At 41.2% G+C, this 24,478-nt stretch overlaps 1 protein-coding gene and 1 long non-coding RNA gene across 3 annotated transcripts; one reads left to right on the top strand and one right to left on the bottom strand.

Annotated features, from left to right (window-relative positions):
* Window positions 1-2,224: 2,224 nt before the first annotated feature.
* Window positions 2,225-23,735, top strand: LOC135563506 (uncharacterized). Of its 2 annotated transcripts, XR_010460325.1 has the most exons (4): window positions 2,225-2,573; window positions 12,897-13,053; window positions 20,005-20,132; window positions 23,381-23,735. It is a non-coding gene; the product is annotated as an uncharacterized LOC135563506 (long non-coding RNA). The 2 variants fall into 2 exon arrangements; XR_010460326.1 differs by lacking the exon at window positions 20,005-20,132.
* On the bottom strand, window positions 6,555-9,283 carry LOC115143569 (homeobox protein MSH-C-like). Its single transcript, XM_029684070.2, has 2 exons — window positions 8,744-9,283; window positions 6,555-8,117 (listed from the first exon to the last, which is right to left on the bottom strand). The coding sequence occupies exons 1-2, from the start codon at window positions 9,177-9,179 to the stop codon at window positions 7,702-7,704; spliced, it is 852 nt and encodes a 283-aa protein (XP_029539930.2). The 5' UTR covers window positions 9,180-9,283; the 3' UTR covers window positions 6,555-7,701.
* Window positions 23,736-24,478: the final 743 nt, after the last annotated feature.

Raw genomic sequence — 24,478 nt, 5'->3', positions numbered from 1 at the left:
TTGCCCACTTTACACAGGTGCCATCATTATAATATTCAAATAAAAAATGTCACAATTTTTTTTATCAGAATCTTCAGACATCTACCAAGATGTATATTAGATAGGAAAGATAAGGCAGCAATTTATAAAATATAATGATATTCATCAGTATTTAGTATTGAATGAGGGATGATTTATTCAATCACTGTTGTGATGGTTTAAAGGCCCTATAATTATGGTAACGCCACATCCAAACCGCTAGGCCCCTATTTTCTATGTACACCAAGTTACTCGGTTGTCACATGGTCTCTCCCATCATTGCTATGCGGATGACACTCAACTGCTCTTCTCCTTCCCCCCTTCTGACACCCAGGTGGCGACAGGCATCTCTGTGTGCCTGGCCGATATCTCACCTTGGATGTCGGCCCACCACCTCAAGCTCAACATTGTCAAAACGGAGCTGCACTTCCTCCTGGGAAAGGCTTGTCCACTTCAAGACGTCTCCATCACGGTTGACAAATCTACAGTGTTCCCCTCCCAGAGTGCAAAAAACCTTGGCGTGACCCTGGACAACACCCTGTCGTTCTCTGCAAACATCAAAGAAGTGACTCGTTCCTGCAGGTTCATGCGCTACAACATCCATAGAGTACGACCTTTCCTCACACAGGAAGCGGCGCAGGTCCTAATCCAGGCACTTGTCATCTCCCATCTAGACTACTGCAACTCTGCTTTGGCTGAGCTCCCCGCTTGTGCCATCAAACCCCTGAAATGTATCCAGAATGCCGCAGTCCACCCGGTGTTCAACCTTCCTACGCTCTGCCATGTCACCCCGCTCCTCCGCATACTCCACTGGCTTCCAGTCGAAGCTCATATCTGGTGCTTGCCCACGGAGCAGCAAGGGGAACTGCATCCACTTACCTTCAGGCTATGCTCAAACCCTATACACCCCAAACCGAGCCACATCTGGACTCTTGACCCTCCCATCCCTACAGGGGGTGGGGTCACCTCCCGCTCAGCCCAGTCAAAGCTCTTCTCTGTCCTGGCACCCCAATGGTGGAACAAGCTTCCCCCCTAAAGTCAGCACAGCGAAGTCCCTGTCCATCTTTTGAAACCATCTGAAACCCCCCAAAAAGGTACTTCTCTTTTCCCGCCAACACTGACTTCACTAATTAATACTTTGAGGGAAAATGAACATTATACGATTGTGATGTGTTGTCTCACCTAGCTATTTTAAAATGAATGCACTAATTGTAAGTCACTCTGCTAAATGACTAAAATGTCATCCATACAGTAATTCAGCATTGACATAAATCAATTCCGCTAACAACAAGCAACACTTAAAGCATTCACAATACTAATTTCATACATTTGTGCAAGTATGAAAAGTGTGCTGTGAGTCTTGGTGCCACATTCAACCTGGAGCCAAGTACATGCATATACTGCCACCCAGTGGTGCTAACTTGTCAGTACACCATAGCGTTTTATCTGGGATATTCAACCTGGAACATATAATTTACATGTGTATCACATTAGTGGAAACTCACACTGTTCTCAAAGCAGGCTGCCGGTTTTGGGAGTGACCTTTCATAACAGGTTAGGTAGACTTACACAGCAGGTTAGGAGAACTAACGTGGCAGGTTAGGAGAGGGTTTCGTTTTGTTTTTTTGCCCTAGCACTACACAGCTGATTCAAATCATCAAAGCTTGATGATTAGAAACAGCCATTACATCATCAACATTTCTATTTTGTAGTGGTAATGTTTAATTGACAAAATGCATGTTAAGAAAGCTAAATTAGTGAAGCAACAAACAAATGTTTGGCTCAAAAACCAATTGAATGTTTGTGTCATTAGATATGGCACTATTACTACTTCCTCTGAAAACCTTAGGAAAAAAGCATAGAGAAAACAAACTATTTCTCAAGGAAATAAAATAATCATGACAATAAAATAATGTACTCGGATCTGTAGATCTATTTTTGTGATAAAGTCAAATATGCCTAACATTTAGGGCTAAGAGTTTTTCCTGACCATGCACTGCCCATAGATAGAGGACTCTAGTGCTCAAAATCCTGTTTTAGCCTGGGCAGCACAATTGAGGACTTTCAACATCTTGAAGTAGTTAACTGGGTGGAACATCCTATAGGTTAAGGAAGGCTCACATAATTCTATCCGGGTCATCGAGCGGAATCAGCACATGAATTACACTCATTAGCAAACATTCCATAGCTGCAGGTGGTAGTAAATCGCCAACCTTGGCTTTTTACCTGTTCAAACAACACACTCCAGGTGGCAGTATGCACCCTTTCAGTTTGTTTACCAACTCATAGAAGTAGTAGAAGAAGAAGAAAAAATTGACAACTTCAAACGGAAGATGGACTCAATGTCATTGACTGTGCGCTCACAGATGCCATAATGGAACAGATACAAAGAAAAGTCCTCTATCATTCTCATGGTACTAGCTTGTAGGATCCCTCTGATTTCTCTCTGTGTGTGTGTTCACAAAGGCTAAAGTCTCTGCTGATGTTGCTTCCCCCCTACGGTTCAGTGCCATCGATGCTCAGGAAGCAGAAGCAGTGAGTTACAAGTCATATGGGTAGGGTTAAGAGTTTTTTTCTGGACAAGCTAGTCACCATTGCCTCATTGATCCAATATTACTATTAAATTAAATATATTGCTATTAGATCATGTAGAAAGTTTATCATTGCGGGAGTTGATATTCTTTGTCAAAGATTGTATTTGGTAAATGAGTGCCAGACATGGCAGAGATGGCATCGCTACGCATCTTCAAATCAAATGTTATTTGTCACATGCGCCGAATACAACAGGTGTAGTAGACCTTACAGTGAAATGCTTACTTACAAGCTCTTAACCAACAATGCAGTTAAGAAAATAACTAAAAAAAAGGTAAGAGATAAGAATAACAAATAATTAAAGAGCAGCAGTAAATGACAATAGCGGGGCTATATACAGGGTGTGCCCGTACAGAGTTATTCGAGGTAATTATGTACATGTAGGTAGAGTTATTAAAGTGGCTATGCATAGATAATAACTAAGAGTAGCAGCAACGTAGACATTACAGAGACGTAATAGAACTCAATGTTCTCGATCTAAACTACGCAATCTTCAAAGGAGGGTAAATCCATTCGACTTTTTGCCCGCACCCCTTTTTGATTTGAACGAAACCGTCCAAACATATTTTCCCATTGATGTATTTCATAATTTTAAAACCCAATACAACCACACATGTAGATACAGTACCATGCCATTAAAATCACTGAGGATGGCAAAACAGTTCAAACACGTATTTCCATTGTGGTCCTCATGAAAATACATGAAAACAAAATATACCCACGATTATAACATGGAAACCAAATACGTCTCATCAATAGGGAGGAAACTGTCAAATGAATCAAATAGATGACCATGTAACGTTTATTGAAAACAATTATATTTTCTTTAAGCCTGTGCAGTTTTAAAGCATTTTGCCCATAAACCATTTCTCAAGGTTAATCTGAAAACTCCCTAGCGTATGAGTGGATATTATATGGTTTGGTACACCATTCCATTCCTCTGCACCAGTGATAAGAAAATAGCTTTTTCCAGACATACTCCTATAGTGCAGCGGTCTGATATAGGCAACACTGGCTTTGGTGTGATGACTATGAGAGTCAAATCAAATGAAATTGTATTTGTCACATGAAATGCTTACTAACCACCCCTTAAACCAACAATGCAGTTTTAAGAAAAATAAGTGTTAAGTAAAAAATTAAATAACAAATAATTCAAGAGCAGCAGTAAAATAACAGTAGCGAGACTATCTACAAGTGGTACCAGTACAGAGTCAATGTGCGGGGGCACATGTTATTCGAGGTAATTTAGGTAATATGTACATGTACACTAAGAAATGTCCTTGTTTTTGAAAGAAATGCACATTTTTGTCCATTAAAATAACATCAAATACAGTGTAGACATTGTTCATGTTGTAAATGACTATTGTAGCTGGAAACGGCAGATTTTTTAAATGGAATATCTACATAGGCGTACAGAGGCCCATTATCAGCAACCATCACTCCCGTGTTCCAATGGCACGTTGTGGGAGCTAATCCAAGTTGATTATTTTAAAAGGCTAATTTAATTGATCATTAGAAAACCCTTTTGCAGTTATGTTAGCACAGCTGAAAACTGTTGTCCTGATTAAAGAAGCAATATAACTGGCCTTCTTTAGACTAGTTGAGTATCTGGAGTATCAACATTTGTGGGTTTGATTACAGACTAAAAATGGCCAGAAACTAAGAACTTTCTTCTGAAACTCGTCAGTCTATTTTTGTTCTGAGAAATTAAGGCTATTCCATTCAAGAAATTGCCAAGAAACTGAAGATCTCGTACAATGCTGAGTACTACTCCCTTCACAGAACAGTGCAAACTGGCTCTAACCAGAGTAGAAAGAGCAGTGGGAGGCCCCGGTGCACAACTGAGCAAGAGGACAAGTAAATTATAAAGTGTTTAATTTGAGAAACAGGCGCCTCACAAGTCCTCAACTGGCAGCTTCATTAAATAGTACCCGCAAAACACCAGTCTCAACGTTAACAGTGAAGAGGCAACTCCGGGATGCTGGCCTTCTAGGCAGAGTTGCAAAGAAAAATCCATATCTCAGTGGCCAATAACAAGAAAAGATTAAGATAGGCAAAAGAACACAGACACTGGACAGAGGAACTCTGCCTAGAAGGCCAGCATCCCGGAGTCGCCTCTTCACTGTTGACGTTGAGACTGGTGTTTTGAAGGTTAAAATATGTCAACCCTGTTTGCAAGCTTTTAAATTATATTAAACTCATCTGTTTATATTTTCCATTGACGAAAACATGGATGTCTCATGGTATGGTAGGGTATGCAAAATGAGTCAACTTTGAGCACCTTCATCTCCTGAATGTTTTGGCATTCAGGTCCAAAAAGTCACTTTCTGACCAAGTCATGGTCAAACATGTATGGAAAGCTTTGTTTAAATCAAGGGATGCTGTCAAAAAGTGATTTGAATTCAAATGGTTTTACCCAGGAGAAATGCCAAGACACACGATGGATTCAGTTGGGTATTGCTATTGGGTTTGCTAAACTTCCATTTCAGCCCTGCTGTCAAGAAACAATGTGGTGACACTTGAAACAGTCACATGTCTTGAATTATGCAAGCATGCCAATGCTTCTACTTTTCTTCTGCAGATGAGCAAAACGCTGTTTAATCATTGCAAGCACTAATGTAAAACTTAACTGCATGTTTTATGCTAACTCTGCAAACTAAACGTTTGACAACCTTGCAAGTTGTTAGCACCAATATTACAGCCAAGGTCGGAATGCGTCACACATGAGATTTCAGACGAACGCCTACGTGTGGAAAGGGTAACAATAACGACTATATGCCGTGCATGTGCAGGACAAGCACACGTTGCATGGTATAATATTTCCATAACTGACATGGCTACCAAAACGTTTTATTTATAACATTTTAATTGACAAAATACCTCGTTACGTCCAAGCTTTTACCCACACTGCGCAACTGTGGAAGTGCCTCTATTTCTTTGGTGCATCCATTGATCGGGGAAAAAAATAAAATAAAAATGTATATCGCCCACTACCGTGTTGGAGTGTGAAGTGGTTCCAACATGAGGAACCTTGCTCACCACTCCAAAATCACGACGGGTTTCTTGGAGATGGTCATATTTAAAAAAAAAAAACTGAACATCCTCCCAATTTCGCTAAAGCTCCCTAGGCTACTTGGTGGTGGAAAATGCCATATCATTCCAAAACTGTACTAAACAACCATGGGAGAAATGAAGACACATGTTGAGTAGGCCTATATGAAACGCTTGGTGATGAATGATACAACGGTTCATGTGGAATTAAGAAATTACTAGATAGATGGAATAATACTGGTTGAAATCTACTGTTTTTGTGTTTAATATGACAGAGATGAATAAAACCAAATCATAGCATCCAAACGGCATTGGTCGTTTCAACTACCGTTTAGCTTATCAAATGGCCACAATACACAAATAAAACAATATATCAAGGAAACATCTTATGAAAGCGTATGATTGTAATTATTATTACAAATTTAATAAATATTTATCATAGGAGTACGGCTATTAGTGGTAGTGATGGGCATATTACAACAACCGCACAAGTCTAGTCTTGTGAAGGTAGCCTATAATTTCCGTTTTTCTTGTCAAAGTAGGCATAATTCGCACAACTATTAAATTGTTAAGAAACATATATAGCCTAAGTATATTGTTCGTTTAAACATTGCAAGTATCAAGAAAATGGCAGTTTTTGCAGCAGCAATTTACCATTCCAGTCGTCATAGATGAACGAACTATACAACTATTATTCAGAATAGATGGAGGTTAAATACTGAACCTTGAAATGATAAATTGTTGTTACATTTCTAATGAAGAGAAAATTAGGAGAAAATGTAGGCCTACATTGGTTCCTGTCAGTCAAGACAATTTTCCCTTTCAATCTTGATGTTCACCGTGTGGTGTAATACGTGTAATCTGTGTTCATTGACGAGACAAGCATTTCAACAGAAGTTTAAATTATGATGTTTATTTACTGAGCTCAGTTTTTACAGGTATGAGAGAATAATTAAAATAAGACCATGTATGTACACAGTACAGATACAGAGATATTTAATAAATATCAATATTCCTGCGCCTTCTTCCATCAGAGTTGCAGGACACGTGAACACTATTATATACAATGACATTATTTATATTTCTTGAAAATAAAATCATTTTTTAAATCATACAAATATCCCATTTGTAATTGGTCTTAAGGCCTCATAGTAAAAAAGTACAAATTGTTTATGCACATTTGTTTTCTAAAGTAATGTTTCACTCCACGAAAATAAACCGGATTTACAGAGCTTGCAACTGGAAAGAAATGCGGCAAATGTACACATGCATAATTCTGTTGGTCATGATTTCCCATAATTGTGTGCACGGACAATTGAATGTGAAAATTTGTCAATATTGAACAAATGACAGACATTTTACAGTTCAATTATGCTTTTCGAGAGCTCAAAATAGGCCTAGTTGGTATTTTAAGGCACGTTCAATAAGGCTGTTTTAAGTACTTTTTCGTTGCATGGCGCACAGGGCTATATATTACGCACGAGGATATTGACGTTGTCTAGGCCTGTTATTAATTACAAACTTCATGGTAATGCCCCCATTTTTATAATCGAAATGGATACAAAAATGTGTTGGTCTAGTGATCAATTACACACGCTGTTAGTTGCAAGTGGCAAACGGGTTGTGTTTTAAGGCCTCGCGTGCATTGACAACTTGGCCATTGATAACTGCTAAACTATCAGACATCGCTATCAGAAATATACAAAATACGGCCTATAGGCCTTTGATATAAAATGATCTTGCAATCACCATCTTGCAATCAACAATGTGGCCAACATTTGCCTAAGAATATCTAGGCATGAGAACATGTCCCACAAGTATTGGCCTGTTTAACTTTAATGAGCGTATACAACATATATCTAAAAATGATCTCTGTCTCGTAGACAAATATAGGCCTTTATAGGCCTTCTGGGAAATTATGGCTTTCTGGAAAAATATATCCATGTTCCAGACAGGGGGTAAAGTTAAGTGTTGCAACCATGTTTGAAAACATATACAATGACATATGATTTCATCTCAAACGTAAATGCACAATCTAAGTCAAGACAAATAATACATTCCATAGGTGACAGGTCCACCGAAGAGTCCCGGAACAGGTAACGTGGGCCTGGGGTAGGCGTTTGCATGTCCGTAGAGAGATGGAGAGCCCATGTGCGCTCCCAGGGGGAATGGCAGAGCAAAGGCAGGTAGCATGGGTTTCGACGCCAGTTTGTACTTTTCCAACTCGGCCTCCTGAAGTCTCTTGGCTTTAGCCCTCCTGTTTTGGAACCAGATTTTGACCTGGGTCTCGGTCAAATTGAGGGAGTTGGAGAATTCGGCACGCTCTGCAATGGATAGATACTGCTTTTGTCGGAACTTCCTTTCCAGAGCGAGCAGCTGGGAGGTAGTGAAAGGCGTTCGAGGTTTTCGGTTGTTTTTATGTTTCCTTAAAGGGCATGGAGGTGGACTTAAGCTTCCTGGGGGGACAAATAAATTAAAAGGTATTGTTATTAAATGTAAACCTCAAGGGCGGCTGACCTTTTAAAACAACACATTTCACTGCGCCTATGTGACAATAAAACTTGTTTTTTTTCGTCATAATTAGTCTCACCAAACAACGTATGCATTTAAGGACATTGCCATAAGGTTTATTCCTGCACCGTGGCTTTTAATGGATAGGCCTACCAATTTCCCAATTCCAAAAATAGGCCTATGACAAACATCGGGAACATACAGGAACTTTGTCTAATGGTGCACAGTTTAGACCTATCAGGCTACTCTGAAATAACATTGTATTATTAGACTGATATAGGGACATTTCGAGGCAAATTCTATAGATTTTTGGATAGACAGGCAGGACCACAGTGAGGTAGGCTTATGACGATCTATTATGTGAGGTAATAACGATCTCATGAATACGATAACATCAATAACAGACTAATAATATAAAAACTATAAATAATACTACTGCTAATAATGACTATTACTACTTTATTTTATTATTATTATTATTATTATTATTATAGACAAACAATAGGGAATAGTTGGCCTAATTAGCTGACCAACATTTAGACAGCCAATATCTCTGGAAGCAGGGACTTACGAGGGGGAGTCGAGAAAGATGTAGTCTGGAACCAAGTGCTCTGGTCTTTCTCACAAAAATCTTGATTGTCGTCATTCTGACAGTCCGACACGCTCTGCGAGCTTTCCGGGGAAACTTTCCTCTCCACGTAAAAAGTCCTTGGAGAAAACTGTTCCGTGATCTGCACCGCCGCCGCCACAGGCTTCGGTTGAACGAGACCCGAATCCGAGGAGGGAGAAGAAGAATAAGTCCTGCAGGTTGTTTTCTTGGAAATCAATGATTCGACGCTGAATGGAAGACTGTTCGTCTTACTTTTGTATCCTTTGTCAGTTGTCATATCTTTGGGTTGAAGCTCCTCACACTCCGTATCCGACTCTTCTTTCTGGTGGAGTTTAATCTCGCGGGACGGAGACCCCGATAGGCCAACGGGATTCATCTCAAAGGGGTACGGGGCCATACACCTCCGCCTGGCCAGCTCAGGAAAATCGAATCGCGATCGAGAGTATAGCGTCTGGTGCTGTCCTCGCTGTCAGAATATTGCCCAGTAGCTCAACTCACTAGATGGGGTCGTCTATAAAAGGGCAGTAACTGTTCCCCTCTCCACGCCGTCCAATCATCGTCTCAACTTGGCCTCGTGACGTTCCCAGCGCTCCTTTCCTCCGTATTCATTGGCCCTCTGCCTTCCAAGAAACATCAAGAGGCCCTTTGAAAGCGACAAGAAGTTTTAATCATACAGACCCCGTGCGGAGCTGGTGCATTGATAGCTCAAGGGGTTTTTGTCTCCGCGGAACACAAAGTAGACCAATTTTAGCGCAATTAAACAGTGGGGAGGCCTCATGAGTATTTACATCCATTAGTTGAGCACTTATTGGAACCTTTTAATTAATTAATTTCACACCCGAGAACGCTGTGATAAGATGCAGAAGAATGCAAGGTTATAAAGGGATCCTTCTAAAGTATTAAATAGGCTCAAATAAAATATGAGAAAGGGCAAACAATATGGAAATACACGAAGAAATTGAAACTCGTTAGAATATTAAAAGTCATCTAAACATTTATGAACAGACATATTGAATAAATAAATCGATATGCTATGACTGTTGGTCACACAGCATTACGCCAATTTAAATGCTGTCATGGACTTTTTAAAGTTTACAATAGGCTCGGTTGAGAAGCAACAGGCGTTTTTTCTTCAGGTCAAACTATTTAATAAGCCAGACAAGTTGTGTTGTGGAAGGCGCCAGCCTCGGCGGGATCAAAAAGGAAGCTACCTCGGGGAGAAAAGGGAACGGTTAACTCCACTTAACCAATTGTACTCGAAATATTTCGTAGTCCAGTGCCTAGCTTCAGGAATGAGGCACAACCACTGACATTAAAGACGGTTAGCCTGTTTTACTTCTTGGAAGAAGAGAACAAACAACTTGATCGGATGATAAGAGGGGCAGTATTTAAAAAATGTTTTGGAAAATGATCATATTTCCACAGAAAGAATACACATCGAGCAACATTGAAATTTAAATGGTCAAATGAACAATGAGGAATAAAAACTAAAATACAAAAGATCAGGTAAAAAAGACAATGCAATGAATATTGATTTCGATTTTTTTAAATAAAGCCTATTAATCTTTAAAACAAATATGGAATATTTGGCATTTGCCATCATATACCTTCCACAAAGTAAAGTAAAAAAAAACATACATTTAAAAAGGGACAATTAACAGCTTTTTAAATATATGAAAAAATAAAACATTTACTTGACAGTTTCGAATAGCTGTGGTGTCATGGCCTGATTTCATATGTGGTGACCTAGTTGTCTCCTATCACAAAACATTATTTGTTAGCCCTTTAAAGTGGCAGCATAGGCCTTATGTGACCACATATTATTTTAACATTAATGCCTTTGATTGAAGTGTCACCAGCACACAAAATAAGCTCTTAAAGTTTAGTCTCTCATTTCCTTCAGGAGCGTTGTAACATAAAGATTCTCTCAGACATTCTCCTTCACTAAAATCATCACTTTGCCCCAGTGTCATTGATGTCAACTATCTTTCACAACGTGTATCATCCCAAAGCGTTGCCCTTCTGCACTCCTAACATGACACCATAGTAAATAACACCATATAATCCAAGATGGCCTCCCTGGCATGGCCAACCCCACTCAAAGCCTGTTTGACTTCCAACAGTCATCAGCTGGATCAAATACACAATTGAGACTTGGTAAAGTGCAAAATGGCCGCCTAGTAGGCCACAAGTGGGGGGTTTGTCTTAATTGAATTGCCTTAGCCCCATCGCTCTTAGGTTAATATTCTGGCAAGGAAGACACTTAGAGAGACAGAGAGTGCAGAGTGCATGGTCACTCCAATACACTGGAGACCCACTCAGCCCTCTCTGGATTGTCTTTGTTACTCTTCACACTTCAATTTACATCTTAGTTGGATTAAAGGGTGAATAATTCAATATTTGAATCTGGCCACTCATGAGAAGGCATGTGTGATTGGTTCACATTACTTGACCGCCAGTCAGTCATATTTGGTTTATGACCTTATGTGTCCTTGACTCCTTAAAGATGCACTTTCAAACTTTTGTATAATTTCAGCCACTAGTTTTGAAAGTGGTGCCCATGAGCCAAAAGTGGTCCCCGTTTTTTGGGCGCTACGTCATCCAATTGTGTACTACCTCATCCATTTTGTGATATGTTACGAATGTAGCAATTTTTATGATATCATACGATTTTTGCAATTTGTGTGATATGTTACAAATCCAATTAGTGCAATATGATTTGAATTTGTTGTGCTTAATAAGATCCCAGAGTGCATCTTTAAGTCACACTATGAATGAACTTGTGTCAAACATTAAGTGTAATTGGTCAACTTCATTGACAACAAGTCATATTTGGTTTATGATCTTATACGACTTAGGTCAAATCACATGACTGTCATGGTCGGAAAACTTACCAAACTGACGTAGTTCTGTGGGCAATCAGGCTTTTTCTCAAAGCTGCACAAGGACAGGAAAGATTGATTGGTTAACTCAGCGGAATGACGTTGCCTCGAGCAGCACTGCAGATATTGCGATGAGCGAGATGCACGACTTCGCTTTCACACAAGGGTTCTTTGTAAGGCAAAGTGTTCTACCTAGAACTTTTTAACATCCTAAGGAAGAAAGGATTCTTTGATGATTCTTTGGAAGGCAAGAAGGGTTCTACATAGAACCATAGATAATATTTACCAGCATGCTCTGTTGAAGGGAGATTTTCAGAATGGTTTGTTTTACTGTAATATCTGTGTTTTTGCATGTACATTGATTGGTTGATACATCTTATGCTACACAAAGATAAATAACCTACAGTTTTCTAAATATCCAATCTGTTAGATTTATTGCACCCGTTACTGAGATGGTTGTACCAGTTTAGATGATTGAGGTACTCTCAGTGTTCAATCTTCCCTACCCTAGCAGTCATTCTGAATGCAGGTTGCAGGTGATTAACAATTCCACTTGTTGGAAATCCTAACTCTGGCTGGATTCCAATAGGAATTACACATCACTTTGCAAGCCATCATAATGTGACTTGCAGGCCTGGTGTGGCCTGTAAACCAGGAGATTCCTAACATCACTGTGTTTGGGAGTAACTAGGCCCTCAAAGAAAGGCCTTATGATATATGTAATGTATTGTCATAAATAATAACATTTTACGGCCGGTGGAACCGTTCATTGAGGGTTCTAGGAAGAAACGGGTTCTCAGTAGAACCCTTCATAGATGTTCTAGGAAGAACCTTTTGATGATAAAGTGGTTCTTGGTAGAACCCTTCATAGAGGGTTGTAGGTAGAACGGTATACAGGGGGTTCGTTGAAGAGAATGTTATTTGAGAATGTTATTTCGTCCAGGACTAGGCTTAATCTGAGTTCGGGAAAATTACCCTAAGAGTTTGCGTCATTTCAAAGTGCCTGGATATCTAGGCTTCCAATCTCACATATGATTCAAATACATTTACAAATACCTGAATGAATAGTTACAATCATTTACACTCCTCCCAAATGAGTCTATCATCAATATCTGAACCACTGTGACAGTTTCTCATTTAAAAAAAAATTCAAGCCCTAATTTGAGAGTCCACCCCTGCATTTTCATATCTAACAATCTGCCTCTCTGTCTCCTCTCTCTCTGACTCAACAGGCACTCTCCACAATCTCCTAGCCCAGCTGTTTTAGGTTTGAGATCCCAGCAACCATGTACCCTTCAGTCAATCTAATCTCCCAACTGTCGTGCTAGACGAGGATAAGAGGCGAATCATAGATCAACACAAATCCATGCAGAGATTCACCCGATACAGGTACTACCCATAAATAATCTACACGTGAATTTACACCAAGTTACAGTAAAACGTTCCCCCCTGATGTTCGGCCCGGGGTCTTCGGTTTCAGACTTTCAGAGCCCTTCTCTCCTAGATCCCCAAAAATGCATTTCTGTAACAGCATGCAAGCGAGTGAACTGTGTCAGATGTCATTACCGAGTTTGAAAGCAGATCTGTCCCCAAGGTCGACCCGTTCAATGGGAAACACTTTCCTTCGGCACCCGAAATGAAAACTTTGTCTTTGTCACAAATGGCACCCTATTCCCTATGTAGTTCTCTACTTCCACGTAGGGAATAGGGTCCCATTTAGGACTCTCAAATGGGGCCTTTTCCAATATTCTCAAGCTTCTATGGAACCTGTTCGTAAAAGCAGGGTCCAAGTTTGGGCAGCGAATTTCGACAATGTGAGAAGACTAAGTTAGATCATCTATATAAGGTTCATAGTGAGTGGTATGGAAACCTATATAGTAGATGACCCCTAATCTAACTCCTAGCTCAATTAATAGGTTTTTACTGCTGAATGAAAGCGTGACTTAGGCCTATTTCTCTCACAGACAGTTGGAATGACCCCTGACCCTATATAATGACTAAGGAAACCCATAAAAGTAATTAAACACAATCCAAATCAAATTAGATTTCATGCGCAGTTGGATTTGTGTGTTAGACAAGGAAGTAGCTCTATAGCTTGGAACCAGACAGAGAATTTGGGAATTCCAATCGAATACAGTGCACTCTGCAGACAGTGATTACATCCTTAGATGACTATATGATCACTAAGCAGTTGATCACTACAACCACATTCTCCATAAGCGTTGTGCACTGTACAGCAAAGCTGAATTCTCAGTCAGAAGGAACCCGGGGTGAAAGGTGCAGAGCTGAGCTGTCCACCCAGTGAACTGTGAATTCCCTGATGTGGTGGTGTCCGTGCCGTGGTGAGGCCCTGTACAGTGACAAACCAACCGATCATTTAGAAAGTGAGGGACAACTGGAACCCAATACGTGTGAGATGGGCTTGACAGACAGAAACACAATGGCTGATGGGTAATGAAACAGAGTGAGACGGACACACTTGCTGACACCACACAGGAGGATGGGGCGAGGGGACACATTCGTTGGCCATCGCCATCCAATCACGCCACTCTCTCACCGCTCTGCTCTCACATGAGTCTGTATGAGGAGAGGAGTGGAGGATCAGCCGTCCAGAATGGTGTGGAATCTGATCATGAAAATTAAATACACAGAGATTTTGGGGGTGGATCTGCCAAAGTCAGTTACTTAGTCTTCAATTTGATCAATTCTTATTACGTGTCAGAGATAGGGACCGAGAGCTGCATGGCTTAAACGGCACGTGAGCAGAATTGAGAGGCATCCTCATACATTTCACATAACTATGAGAAAATATTTGGAGTGTGTTTTATCTTAAAAGTTCCTTGCCTTGCTTCCATCTTCCATCTTCATGTAACTCTAACATCAGGAAACCAGGCAAGAGCTCTCTCCCATTTCAAATTAAAGTGGTTTAAATAGCATTGCCTTGGGTTGCGGGATATCCGTGGAAAATCTCTTGACCTTTCATTTGACTTAACAAGTCGAATCTATCCACATCAGACCGGCTTCAAGCTTGCAGTTAAATGCTGGTTAACATTTTTATGCCAAAGCCACTTCCCTCCTTGTGGCAACAGTGGCATCAGTCAGTGAGAAATGGTCCTGGTCGCTGAATGCATGCTGGGTAATAAGAGAAATGTTGTTGCAGAATGCACAAAAGTGAAATGAACTTGTCTGGCTTTTCGACCATTACTTCTATGACATTTTTGAGCGCCATAAATGAAATGAGCCGTTGAATCCTTTTAGGCTCTATACAGCACCATTTGATCTAGCAGTGTACAATAACAAGGATACCAGTACTACTGCCACTCCAACTACAAATGAGCTATAATGAATAACAACACTATAATAACTGAAGTATGAATGTCCATCCTAACTGCCCTTTACACAAAACAGAACAGATTCGGTAGCGGGCCTTGAGAGAGAGGGAGGGAATTCCACGCAGTTGCCAACAGAAAGCGTTTAAGGTAGTGGTACACCGCAAGAGGTGACAATTGCAATTAACCATTTTCATTTGACCTCCGCGTTCGTCGGCCATAGAAATCAGCATTCTTGAGGAAAGTCTGGAGACAATGCGAGTGGGCGAGCGAGGTTTGGGAATACAGGGGACAAAGAACTTAGTGTGACTACTTTGAGGTTACAAAGGCAACCAAAGAATGTCACCACAAACTCCTATCTTCTCAGCCAAAGTTGTGATGCATTATATTTGAGAAAACCCTAGGCAGCAGCCTCAATTTTCTCTTCACTTTTGGCCGGGCATTTCAAGCCGGGGCCAAACCAGAAACTATTGCATGAATTACAGCAATTTAGTATACAGTATATTATATAAAAACACTCTTTTCACATAATAAAAACAGGTTGGCTGAAATGTGGGCTGTGAGTGAGAAAATGGCAGAATCAAAAAGATGTGTTGCAACCGTCCTTCTGGGGGTTTTGTAGGTAAAATATGAAAAAAAGGTGTGTGTGTTGGGTGTGTGTTTGCGCGAGTGTCTGTTTTGGTCAAAAGTGTGTGTGTGTTTGTTTGGGTGATATAAGTAGGTTATCAAAGCAGTGTTTGTTTTATCCGGATCCTGAAGCCTTGTTATGTGTGTGTGTGTCCTCACACTTTGTCAGGCCAAAGAACTTGTGACAGCACATCCAGCCCATCTGGTTCCACTGAATATCAGATGGTTATTCATGGCTGTTCACAACCTCTCGGAGATTGTTTTTATCAATGAAAACCCAAATATTCTCTAAATCGTTATTGTGTTATATGAGTAAAAAGATACACACACACACACACACACACACACACCAATCAAACATCTCATCAAACCAAGGAAAAATCGCAATTTTTTAAAATGGTGTGATTTGTATCCAAAAAGTTGAAAGGGCATTCTTGTCATTTTCTTATTGAACGTCTCGTGCCCTGGCACCAAATGAGTATTGCGATAACCCTTGTCACGAGAAAGATAGTAGACGCTGTTGAGTAATGTTCCCATGGGTAATATTCTGACTACGATGCAACAGTGTCTTGAAACAAATGCCCCTTTTGTGATGTTGAGAGGAAAATAGCGATAAGCTCACTCCGAGTCAAATGGAATGAGACTTTATACCGATACGTGATAAACTTCATGCCAGATAGTAATATTGATGACCTAAACCCATCCTTTTCACCTTTTGCAAGGTCGGTTGCTTTAACCAATTTTGTTAACTTTTAAGTGAGTATCTATAGTAGAGATTTTTTGATTACCCTAGGGTCATCTCTATATTTCACATAGGGTTGTGTGTGTATTTCACATAGGGTCGTGTGTATATCTCACATAGGGTCATGTGTATTATTCAGTGTCATTGTGACTTTTCAAACACACTCTATCTCCACTTTTAAAGAGATCCCCATTGGTTCTTCACTATCTCCACTTTTAAAGAGATCCCCATTGGTTCTTCACTATCTCCACTTTTAAAGAGATCCCCATTGGTTCTTCACTATCTCCACTTTTAAAGAGATCCCAATTGGTTCTTCACTATCGCCCTTGATCCTACCGGATTGCACTTGTTTGATACTATAGTACTAATAATGTTATTACAAGCAGTAAAGGTCAGGACAAATAGTGTGCTCTTGAGCCGTCTTGAGATTACAAATTCAAAGTCCTCCCCATGAAAAAGCCCCAACAATGGAATGGGCTGGCAGAGTTAAAAGGCTCTTTCAATAAACAATCACGGGTTGCTTTTCAATGGGACTCACTGGAACCAAGTGAGCAGTGGGATTGGCTTTGGAAAGATGGAGCGATGAAGAGAGGGAGGGGGGAATTGTGGGTGGTGACGGAGGAGTCGAGAATTTAAGAAGATGCCTCCTGAGTGTCTAGCTAATACAAACAATCTGATACAGGTGCACACATTTAATTTAGTAGGTCACTTAATCGTATTTCTCCTTCTCCTCTCTCTCTCTTTCTCCATCTTTCTCTTTCTTCGTTTTCTCCCTAAACTTAGCACTTATTTAGCCCTCCCTCCCTCCATCCTTCTCTCCCTCTCTCTGAACAGAGGGTGGGCAGGAAAGTAGATGGGGGAGTCTTCTTTTTGTGCTGTTGCTTAATGAGCTGGAAAATACAATTGCACTTTTCTGACTGTGAAGAGAGATCGCCTGGAGGCCCTTCTAAATTAGCCGTGGTAGGAAGGCGGAGGAAGCCTGGAGCCCAGGAGCCTGGAGGGGATAGAGGCTTGCTGAGCGGCACGAATAGGGAGATGCCGGGAGGGGGGTATGGAGGGTGGAGGAATTGCTGTTGCATATTTTGGATTACTGGATCGGCTTGAACAGCAGACTTGTTGCCACATCAAGCGCTGTTGGAGACTCATACAGTTTTAGCAATACCTCAAATCAAGTCTCATTTTATTGGTCACATACACGTGGTTACAGATGTAATTATTGAATAGGTAGCTATTCAATAATATGTCAGGAAAAGTGACATTAGCTACTGTATGTGTTAATATGTCAAGAAAAGTCTCATATTAGGTTTTTGCGATAATATTGCAAATCAGAATTGGATGGATCAACCCCCACATGCAGAGCAAACCGATAACTTATTATAACCTTTAAATAACCTATAGCTTTTATTGACTCACTATTTCACTCATCATTCCATTGAATTTCCTATTCTTCCTCAGTTCTATCATGTCAATAGAAAGAAAATTCCTCACAGTGCATATGCCTCCTCTATACCATTATACTATATGCCCCTGGGTGCTCTTTTGACCGCTACGCTAGGCATCTGCTGCCTATGGGACCCCTACGGCCCTGCATGCCTATGTCTGCATTCTAATGCCCCTGTCCTGCTGGGTTGGTAGCTTTAGCTATGTAATTGATGGCTTCCACACTTCGGGACCCAGGCCCCTAGTGTCTCTCTTTCTCTCTCTCTTTATCTCTCTCTCTTTATATCTCTCTCTCTCTCTCTCTCTTTATATCTCTCTCTCTCTCTCTCTCTTTATATCTCTCTCTCTCTCTCTCTTTATATCTCTCTCTCTCTCTCTCTTTATATCTCTCTCTCTCTCTCTCTTTATATCTCTCTCTCTCTCTCTCTTTATATCTCTCTCTCTCTCTCTCTCTTTATCTCTCTCTCTCTCTCTCTCTCTCTCTCTATATCTCTCTATATCTCTCTCTCTCTCTTTATATCTCTCTCTCTCTCTCTCTCTCTCTCTCTCTCTCTATATCTCTCTCTCTCTTTCTCTCTCTCTCTCTCTCTCTTTATCTCTCTCTCTTTATCAATTCAATTCAATTCAAGGGCTTTATTGGCATGGGAAACATGTTAACATTGCCAAAGCAAGTGAGGTAGATAATATATAAAGTGAATATATAAAGTGAAATAAACAATACAAATTAACAGTAAACATTACACATGCAGAAGTTTCAAAACAATAAAGACATTACAAATGTCATATTATATATATATATATATACAGTGTTTTAACAATGTACAAATGGTTAAGGTATACAAGGGAAAATAAATTAGCATAAATATGGGTTGTATTTACAATGGTGTTTGTTCTTATCTCTCTCTCTCTCTCTCGTTCTCTCTTTATCTCTCGCTCTCTCGTTCTCTCTTTACCTCTCGCTCTCTCTCTCTTTCTCTCTTTATCTCTCTCTCTCTTTCTCTTTATCTCGTTGTTGCTTTATCTCTGCTGTTTTGGTTGGGTTCTTTGACTGAATTGACTTCATTCATTGTCCTTTTATTCATAGAGAAATTATGAGAGAGAGAAAGACAGAGAGAGCGAGAGAGTGTGTGTGTGTGTGTGAGAGAGAGAGTGACTTCACTTTGACAACAAAGAAAGAGTCGCCGCCACTGCCGATATTTAGTGAACCCCAAAGGGAACGTTTTCATTCTCCTCATTCTCATTCTGCAAGTTTGGCACATGCCTTCTGTTACTAAGTGGCGAGGGCCATTGAAAGGGGGGGGCCTACATTTCCCTATTCTCCTCTCCCACTAGGTGCCATAGACTTACAGCCCTGGCAGCTGCTAAGCCTCTTTATACGACTATAGAGGCCTCTCTGCAGGTGAGCAAAGCCTGCCAAAGAAGCAGCCTCACAGCCTCTCCAGTCTGCTCAATGGGGCTCAATGGGAGTTTTCATTGGGGGGGGGCTGAGTTGACTTCGTATGTGCTGCTATGGTATATTGGGACATTCGGAATGCCTTCAGTTCATAAAGGCGGTGCCGCCGCTCTAGAAACATGTAACTCATGGAGGTGGAGTTACGAAGCCATGCCTGAATTTGTTTTGTTTTGCCTTTTGACAGGCGCCAAACGCTGGCACCATCCTCCTCTGTTCCGTCTTCCCTTCTTCAGTCTCTTCTCTTCTTTTCTTCGCTCAGTCAGTGGCATTACTTTATTTTCTTTCCCGTACTTCTCCTTCTTCTCCTTTCTCCCTGTGATGCAAGCTGGGAACTGTTGCACATTACTCCAGAGGTGTGGTGCCTCTCTTCTTCTTCCCCTCAAAGGGCTTCTCTGTTTCCCCAAACTGCCTCCTAGCTGGGCTATCTATTCATTTAGTTACTTAAGTGTAATTGCTCCCCTTTGAAGCCTCAGAGAGGCAAATAATTTGCCGTGCCCCGGGGCCAGAAATGGTCAGTGATCCTTGGACCCCTCCCTCAGCCCCCCCATTGAGCCCCCGTCGGCTCGAGAGCGTCGGACACACACGCAGGCACACACACACACACACACACCGCGAGAGGCCAGCTCCCATACGGTGAAGGAATAACACAGCCAGGGCCCGCTCAATTTCACCTCCCCTTTTCATCCTCTTTTAATTCTTTTGAAACACTTTTTTATTAACAACAGCTTTTCTCCTCTCTCACACTGCAGCTCCACCGGGAGGAGGAGGTGGATGAGGAGGAGGTCGATGAGGAGGAGGAGGAGGAGAGGAGGAGGATGATGAGAGGGAGGGGTGAGAGGATGTCGGTCGGAGGTGTCCCTGAAAATGTTTGTATGTGGTGAGGCGCAGAGTCACAGCTAAAGCCCCCCCATCAATAGCTACAGGTCAAGGAGGCATTGAGAAAACAGCCCCCACACTCATCTCCCTCCCACCCCCCGTGGTTCACACTGCTACAGAGGGGACTCATGTTTCTTATGACAGGCCATCTAGACCTCAGGGCACACAGTGAGAGAAAAGGATTCCTTGGACCGGACTGGTCGACTACCAGGCAGCAGCAGCAACTCTTCCACTAGTGGTTTCTATCTACCGGTATCAATCTTTATTTTTTATTGAGCTTTTATTTAACTAGGCAAGTCAGTTAAAGAACAAATTCTTATTTACAATGATGGCCTACCCTGGCCAAACCCTAACCCGTATGACGCTGTGCCAATTGTGAGTCGCCCTATGGGATTCCCAATGTGTATTGCCAGAGCGGGGATAATGCATTTGATTTGAGGTAAAATGCTCTTCCTTTGGTCTACAGTGTAAACAGGATATAGGCAAAATAATATAGAACTAGCAAACTATACAAAGAGGCCATTTAAAACTATGAAATTCTCACAGTAATTGTCTAAACTAACTACACTGACGTAATCTCATAATAAGGTAATAACCTGAGTAAAACTGTGTACTAAAACTGTAAATATTATCAGGGTGGGGTCCCCAAAATCCCTAAAAAGGGTTAAAAGTGACTGGCAGGGACATTTCTTATACAAACAGAATAGCCTACAACGACTAGCCTACACGCCGTCTATTCAATAAGACTGCTGAAAAGTTAATAATAAAAATAATCATCCAAATTGAAAATTGCACAGTTCCTTTCCAAGGAAAAGTAGAAAAAAATACAACTTCAAAAAAGTGTAGTTCCCCCTTTAAGGTTGCCACTGCGAAGGGGAGGCAAATCAATGTGGACGGCCGGCAGTTAAAGCCAACCTGGTTATGAACGCTGCATTTGAACTTGTATCATTTAGACTTTGAGGTTTTTAAGAGAGAAGCGTTCCCCGCAGTCACGACCAGCTGGTAACAATTCTTAGACACATCACGAGCTGCTCTCTGCCAAACGACATACCTTTGGGCTATGTTTTCAGTGGACTATAAAATCCAATAATATTGATCTAGTTGATCAGATATCAGTCAGTCCGGTCCTGCACAGTTTATATAAGACACCCTTTAAGGTTTAAAGTGCCGGGACAGGAGTTTTCAGGTTTTCTTAGGAGAGCACTATTTTATTTCCAATATCGACGGTCGGCATGGTGCTTGCTCACATTACTTGTTTGACTTCTATATTGGGACTCAGTCGAATAAGCCCAAGCAGCCAAGAATGGTTGAGCTGGGGAGTTTAGCTCCCACATTGTATCTACATATGGTTTGTGGTACTTAAAAATACATATTACTATAAGTATGTGGTAGTCCACAGAGAAGGACAGAGGATGCATCCCAAATGGCACCCTATTCCCTACATAGTGCACTACTTTTGACCATGGCCTGTATTGGGAATAGGGAGCCATTTGGGATTCAGACTACTCGAGTCTGTGCTGCATGAGAGAATGGAGAGAATCATGGTGGAACCGTGTGTGTGTGTGTGTGTGTGTGTGTGTGTGTGTGTGTGTGTAAAGAAGACACAGTAGCAGACTTACCGCCGTGACGCCACTGTACCTCCCGAGTGGTCTGACCGGAAGTTCTGCCGACTCATTGGTGACCTTGAACTAGAATGGAACCGTCCACGTCTGAAGGTTTTTGCTCATTTAGGAAACCGTAGGGGACACGGTTAATATGTTTCATATACAAATGTCTAAGGGTATGGTGTGTAATATTTGTGTCAGATGACGTTGTGGTTGATATGCACAGACACATGCATGTATCGTATGTATGTGCAAGTGTATACACACACACACACACACACACACACACTCTAGTCTTGTGTATGCCATCTGTTGTATTTCTGTTGTATTTCACTCCCATGATGGTCAAAGAATGTAAGTGGAGTAAAACACAACACCAACAAGGTAAGATGACCGAGGAGGACATTAACCAAGGTTTTGTGTGTGTGTCTATTTGTGCATTGTGTGTCCGGGTGCGTTTCTCCCAGATCACATGTATGCCCAAATGGAGGCCTGCTGTGTGAAATGACTCGCACTAATGGCACTACACACTTTTGTTGCAGGAAATCGGACAGCCGCACTGTAACTGCTAAAACGGTGATAATTGCATCATGATGCCGGGGCAATTGAACCCTTCATCAGAGCAAACCAACTCTCTCAAATGACGCAAATGGATTTATTAGCTAGTTATGAGACACTTACGAGTCTACACCTAGTCCTCTCAGTGCTACGTGGGCTTGTCTGTTCTGTTCTATGGAAAAAGACGCTAAAAATAAAAGGACTCAAACCCGACCAGAGGTATCTAATAAAGTCTAATTAAAGAACGTTATATTACCATGGCAATTTGCACGTCTGAAGAGATCATTACGTGGGCTTTTTTATTTTTTATTTTTTATACATGTTTAATTGAGAAACAAACTGTATGTAATGAGACTGGGGCTATGTCTGGCTGAGAATGACCTGCTAACTAACTCTTAGTGAAGATACGTCAATAAGTCCTTTGAGGCATCTGTTGTAGATGTGGTAGACATATTAGGACATCGACACTTGTTTTTCACTTGCGGGTCTGTCCGTTGTGGTAGAGAACATCCATGGCATTCATGTCATTCTGTGGTGTGTTATGTCGTTGACTTTGTGTGTATGGTCTGTAGCCACTAATGAATGAGACAGAGGGTCCCACTCCAGAGATCCAAATCTTCCCTAGGGGTGTTGCCGGGCTGTGTACACGACCACTTAGAACAAGTCTCTGGACACTGATGAGTGTCAACTATCTGTGTGTGTGTGTGTATATCTGTGTGTGTGTGTATATATATCTGGCTGTGTGTGTGTGTGTGTGTGTATATATATCTGGCTGTGTGTGTGTGTGTGTGTGTGTATATATATCTGGCTGTGTGTGTGTGTGTGTATATATATCTGGCTGTGTGTGTGTATATATATCTGGCTGTGTGTGTGTATATATATCTGTGTGTGTGTGTGTATATCTGTCTGTGTGTGTGTGTATATCTGTGTGTGTGTGTGTGTGTATATCTGTCTGTGTGTGTATATCTGTCTGTGTGTGTGTGTATATCTGTCTGTGTGTGTGTGTGTGTGTGTGTGTGTGTATATCTGTCTGTGTGTGTGTGTGTATATATCTGTCTGTGTGTGTGTGTTTTTCTCTTATAACAAGTCTCCAGACACGGCCGGGTGTCAGCAGCAGAGCCACGTGGCCTGGCTCCGGATGGCCCGACAGTATGCAAAACGGCACCCTGGGAGAATCAGCTCTTTCAAGTCCAATTACCTGGTGGAGCCAGTTATTTCAAAGGCCATCAGTAGAAGATGTCGATTCCGATAAGGACCTGGACACATGTGTTCCATCACACTGATTCAAACAGGGTTTCCCAGCCCCAACTCTAAAACCCGGACAAAACCTTCAACCAGCCTCGAGCAATTTGACAAAAACAAACTGATTTAGCAAGGGACATAACCGTATTCAAAATCATATTTAAATAAATTCTAACAGCGCATACAAATATTTGTGTGGAATACATTTCCTTTGAAAATAGATATGATTACAGCAGGATATGAGTTTGAGAAAGAGTCTCGATATTGTTTTGCCTTTGAGGACGAACTGGTGAAGTGAAGTCTTTAAAGAATTATCCTGGCGATGGCTTTCCCGAAACCTCCAGAAATCTGATTACAGGTCTGTGAGAGCCACAAACAATGGCGTGGCAAGCCTGTCTCTGAACTGTGTGTCTCGGGCCAACTCCTGCTCTCTGCTCTGTTCTCTTCCTCTCAGATCTAAAGTGATGGAGAAGAGCATAATTCATTTTGTTTTTACTGGAAACATACTGTACAAATTTACAGTCAGACAGACGGAGGGGGAAAAAGGAAAGTTACAAGTAGGAAACCCCCTCTTAACACAACTGTGGTTTGGGCCAATGTAAACAATGTGTTTTATAGAATCCCTTTTACTAAAGACCAGGGAAAAGCAAGAGACAGTGAAACTCCAGCCTTTACAGGGAACTCCTGTTCGTTATGCTTGATGGGAAAACTATGAAGAGAATCTTAGAAATATGGGCCTTTGTAAGTCATTTCATAAGGTTTTTGAATGGATGTGAGTATGTCAAAAAAAACAAAAAAAAAACAGTTATTGATGATGACATTTCTCTTCACATCCTATGACAGGTATATGACTCCATATTTTAGGTCTAAAACCATGGACAGTCTAAGTTACTGTAATGAAGTTGCTTTGGATGTCCTCTACTGATCTGTAGGATGTATTTAG

Source organism: Oncorhynchus nerka, linkage group LG21 (assembly GCF_034236695.1).
Source record: "Oncorhynchus nerka isolate Pitt River linkage group LG21, Oner_Uvic_2.0, whole genome shotgun sequence".
Classification (NCBI taxonomy): domain Eukaryota; kingdom Metazoa; phylum Chordata; class Actinopteri; order Salmoniformes; family Salmonidae; genus Oncorhynchus; species Oncorhynchus nerka.
This window is presented reverse-complemented; position numbering and strand designations above follow the sequence as displayed.

Excerpts from the sequence above, each read along its gene's own strand:
- LOC115143569 (XM_029684070.2), bottom strand. The coding sequence starts at position 9,179 with ATGGCCCCGTACCCCTTTGAGATGAATCCCGTTGGCCTATCGGGGTCT. Across the intron at positions 8,118-8,743 it reads ATCTTTCTCGACTCCCCCTC|GAAGCTTAAGTCCACCTCCA; the intron begins GTAAGTCCCTGC and ends TTGTCCCCCCAG.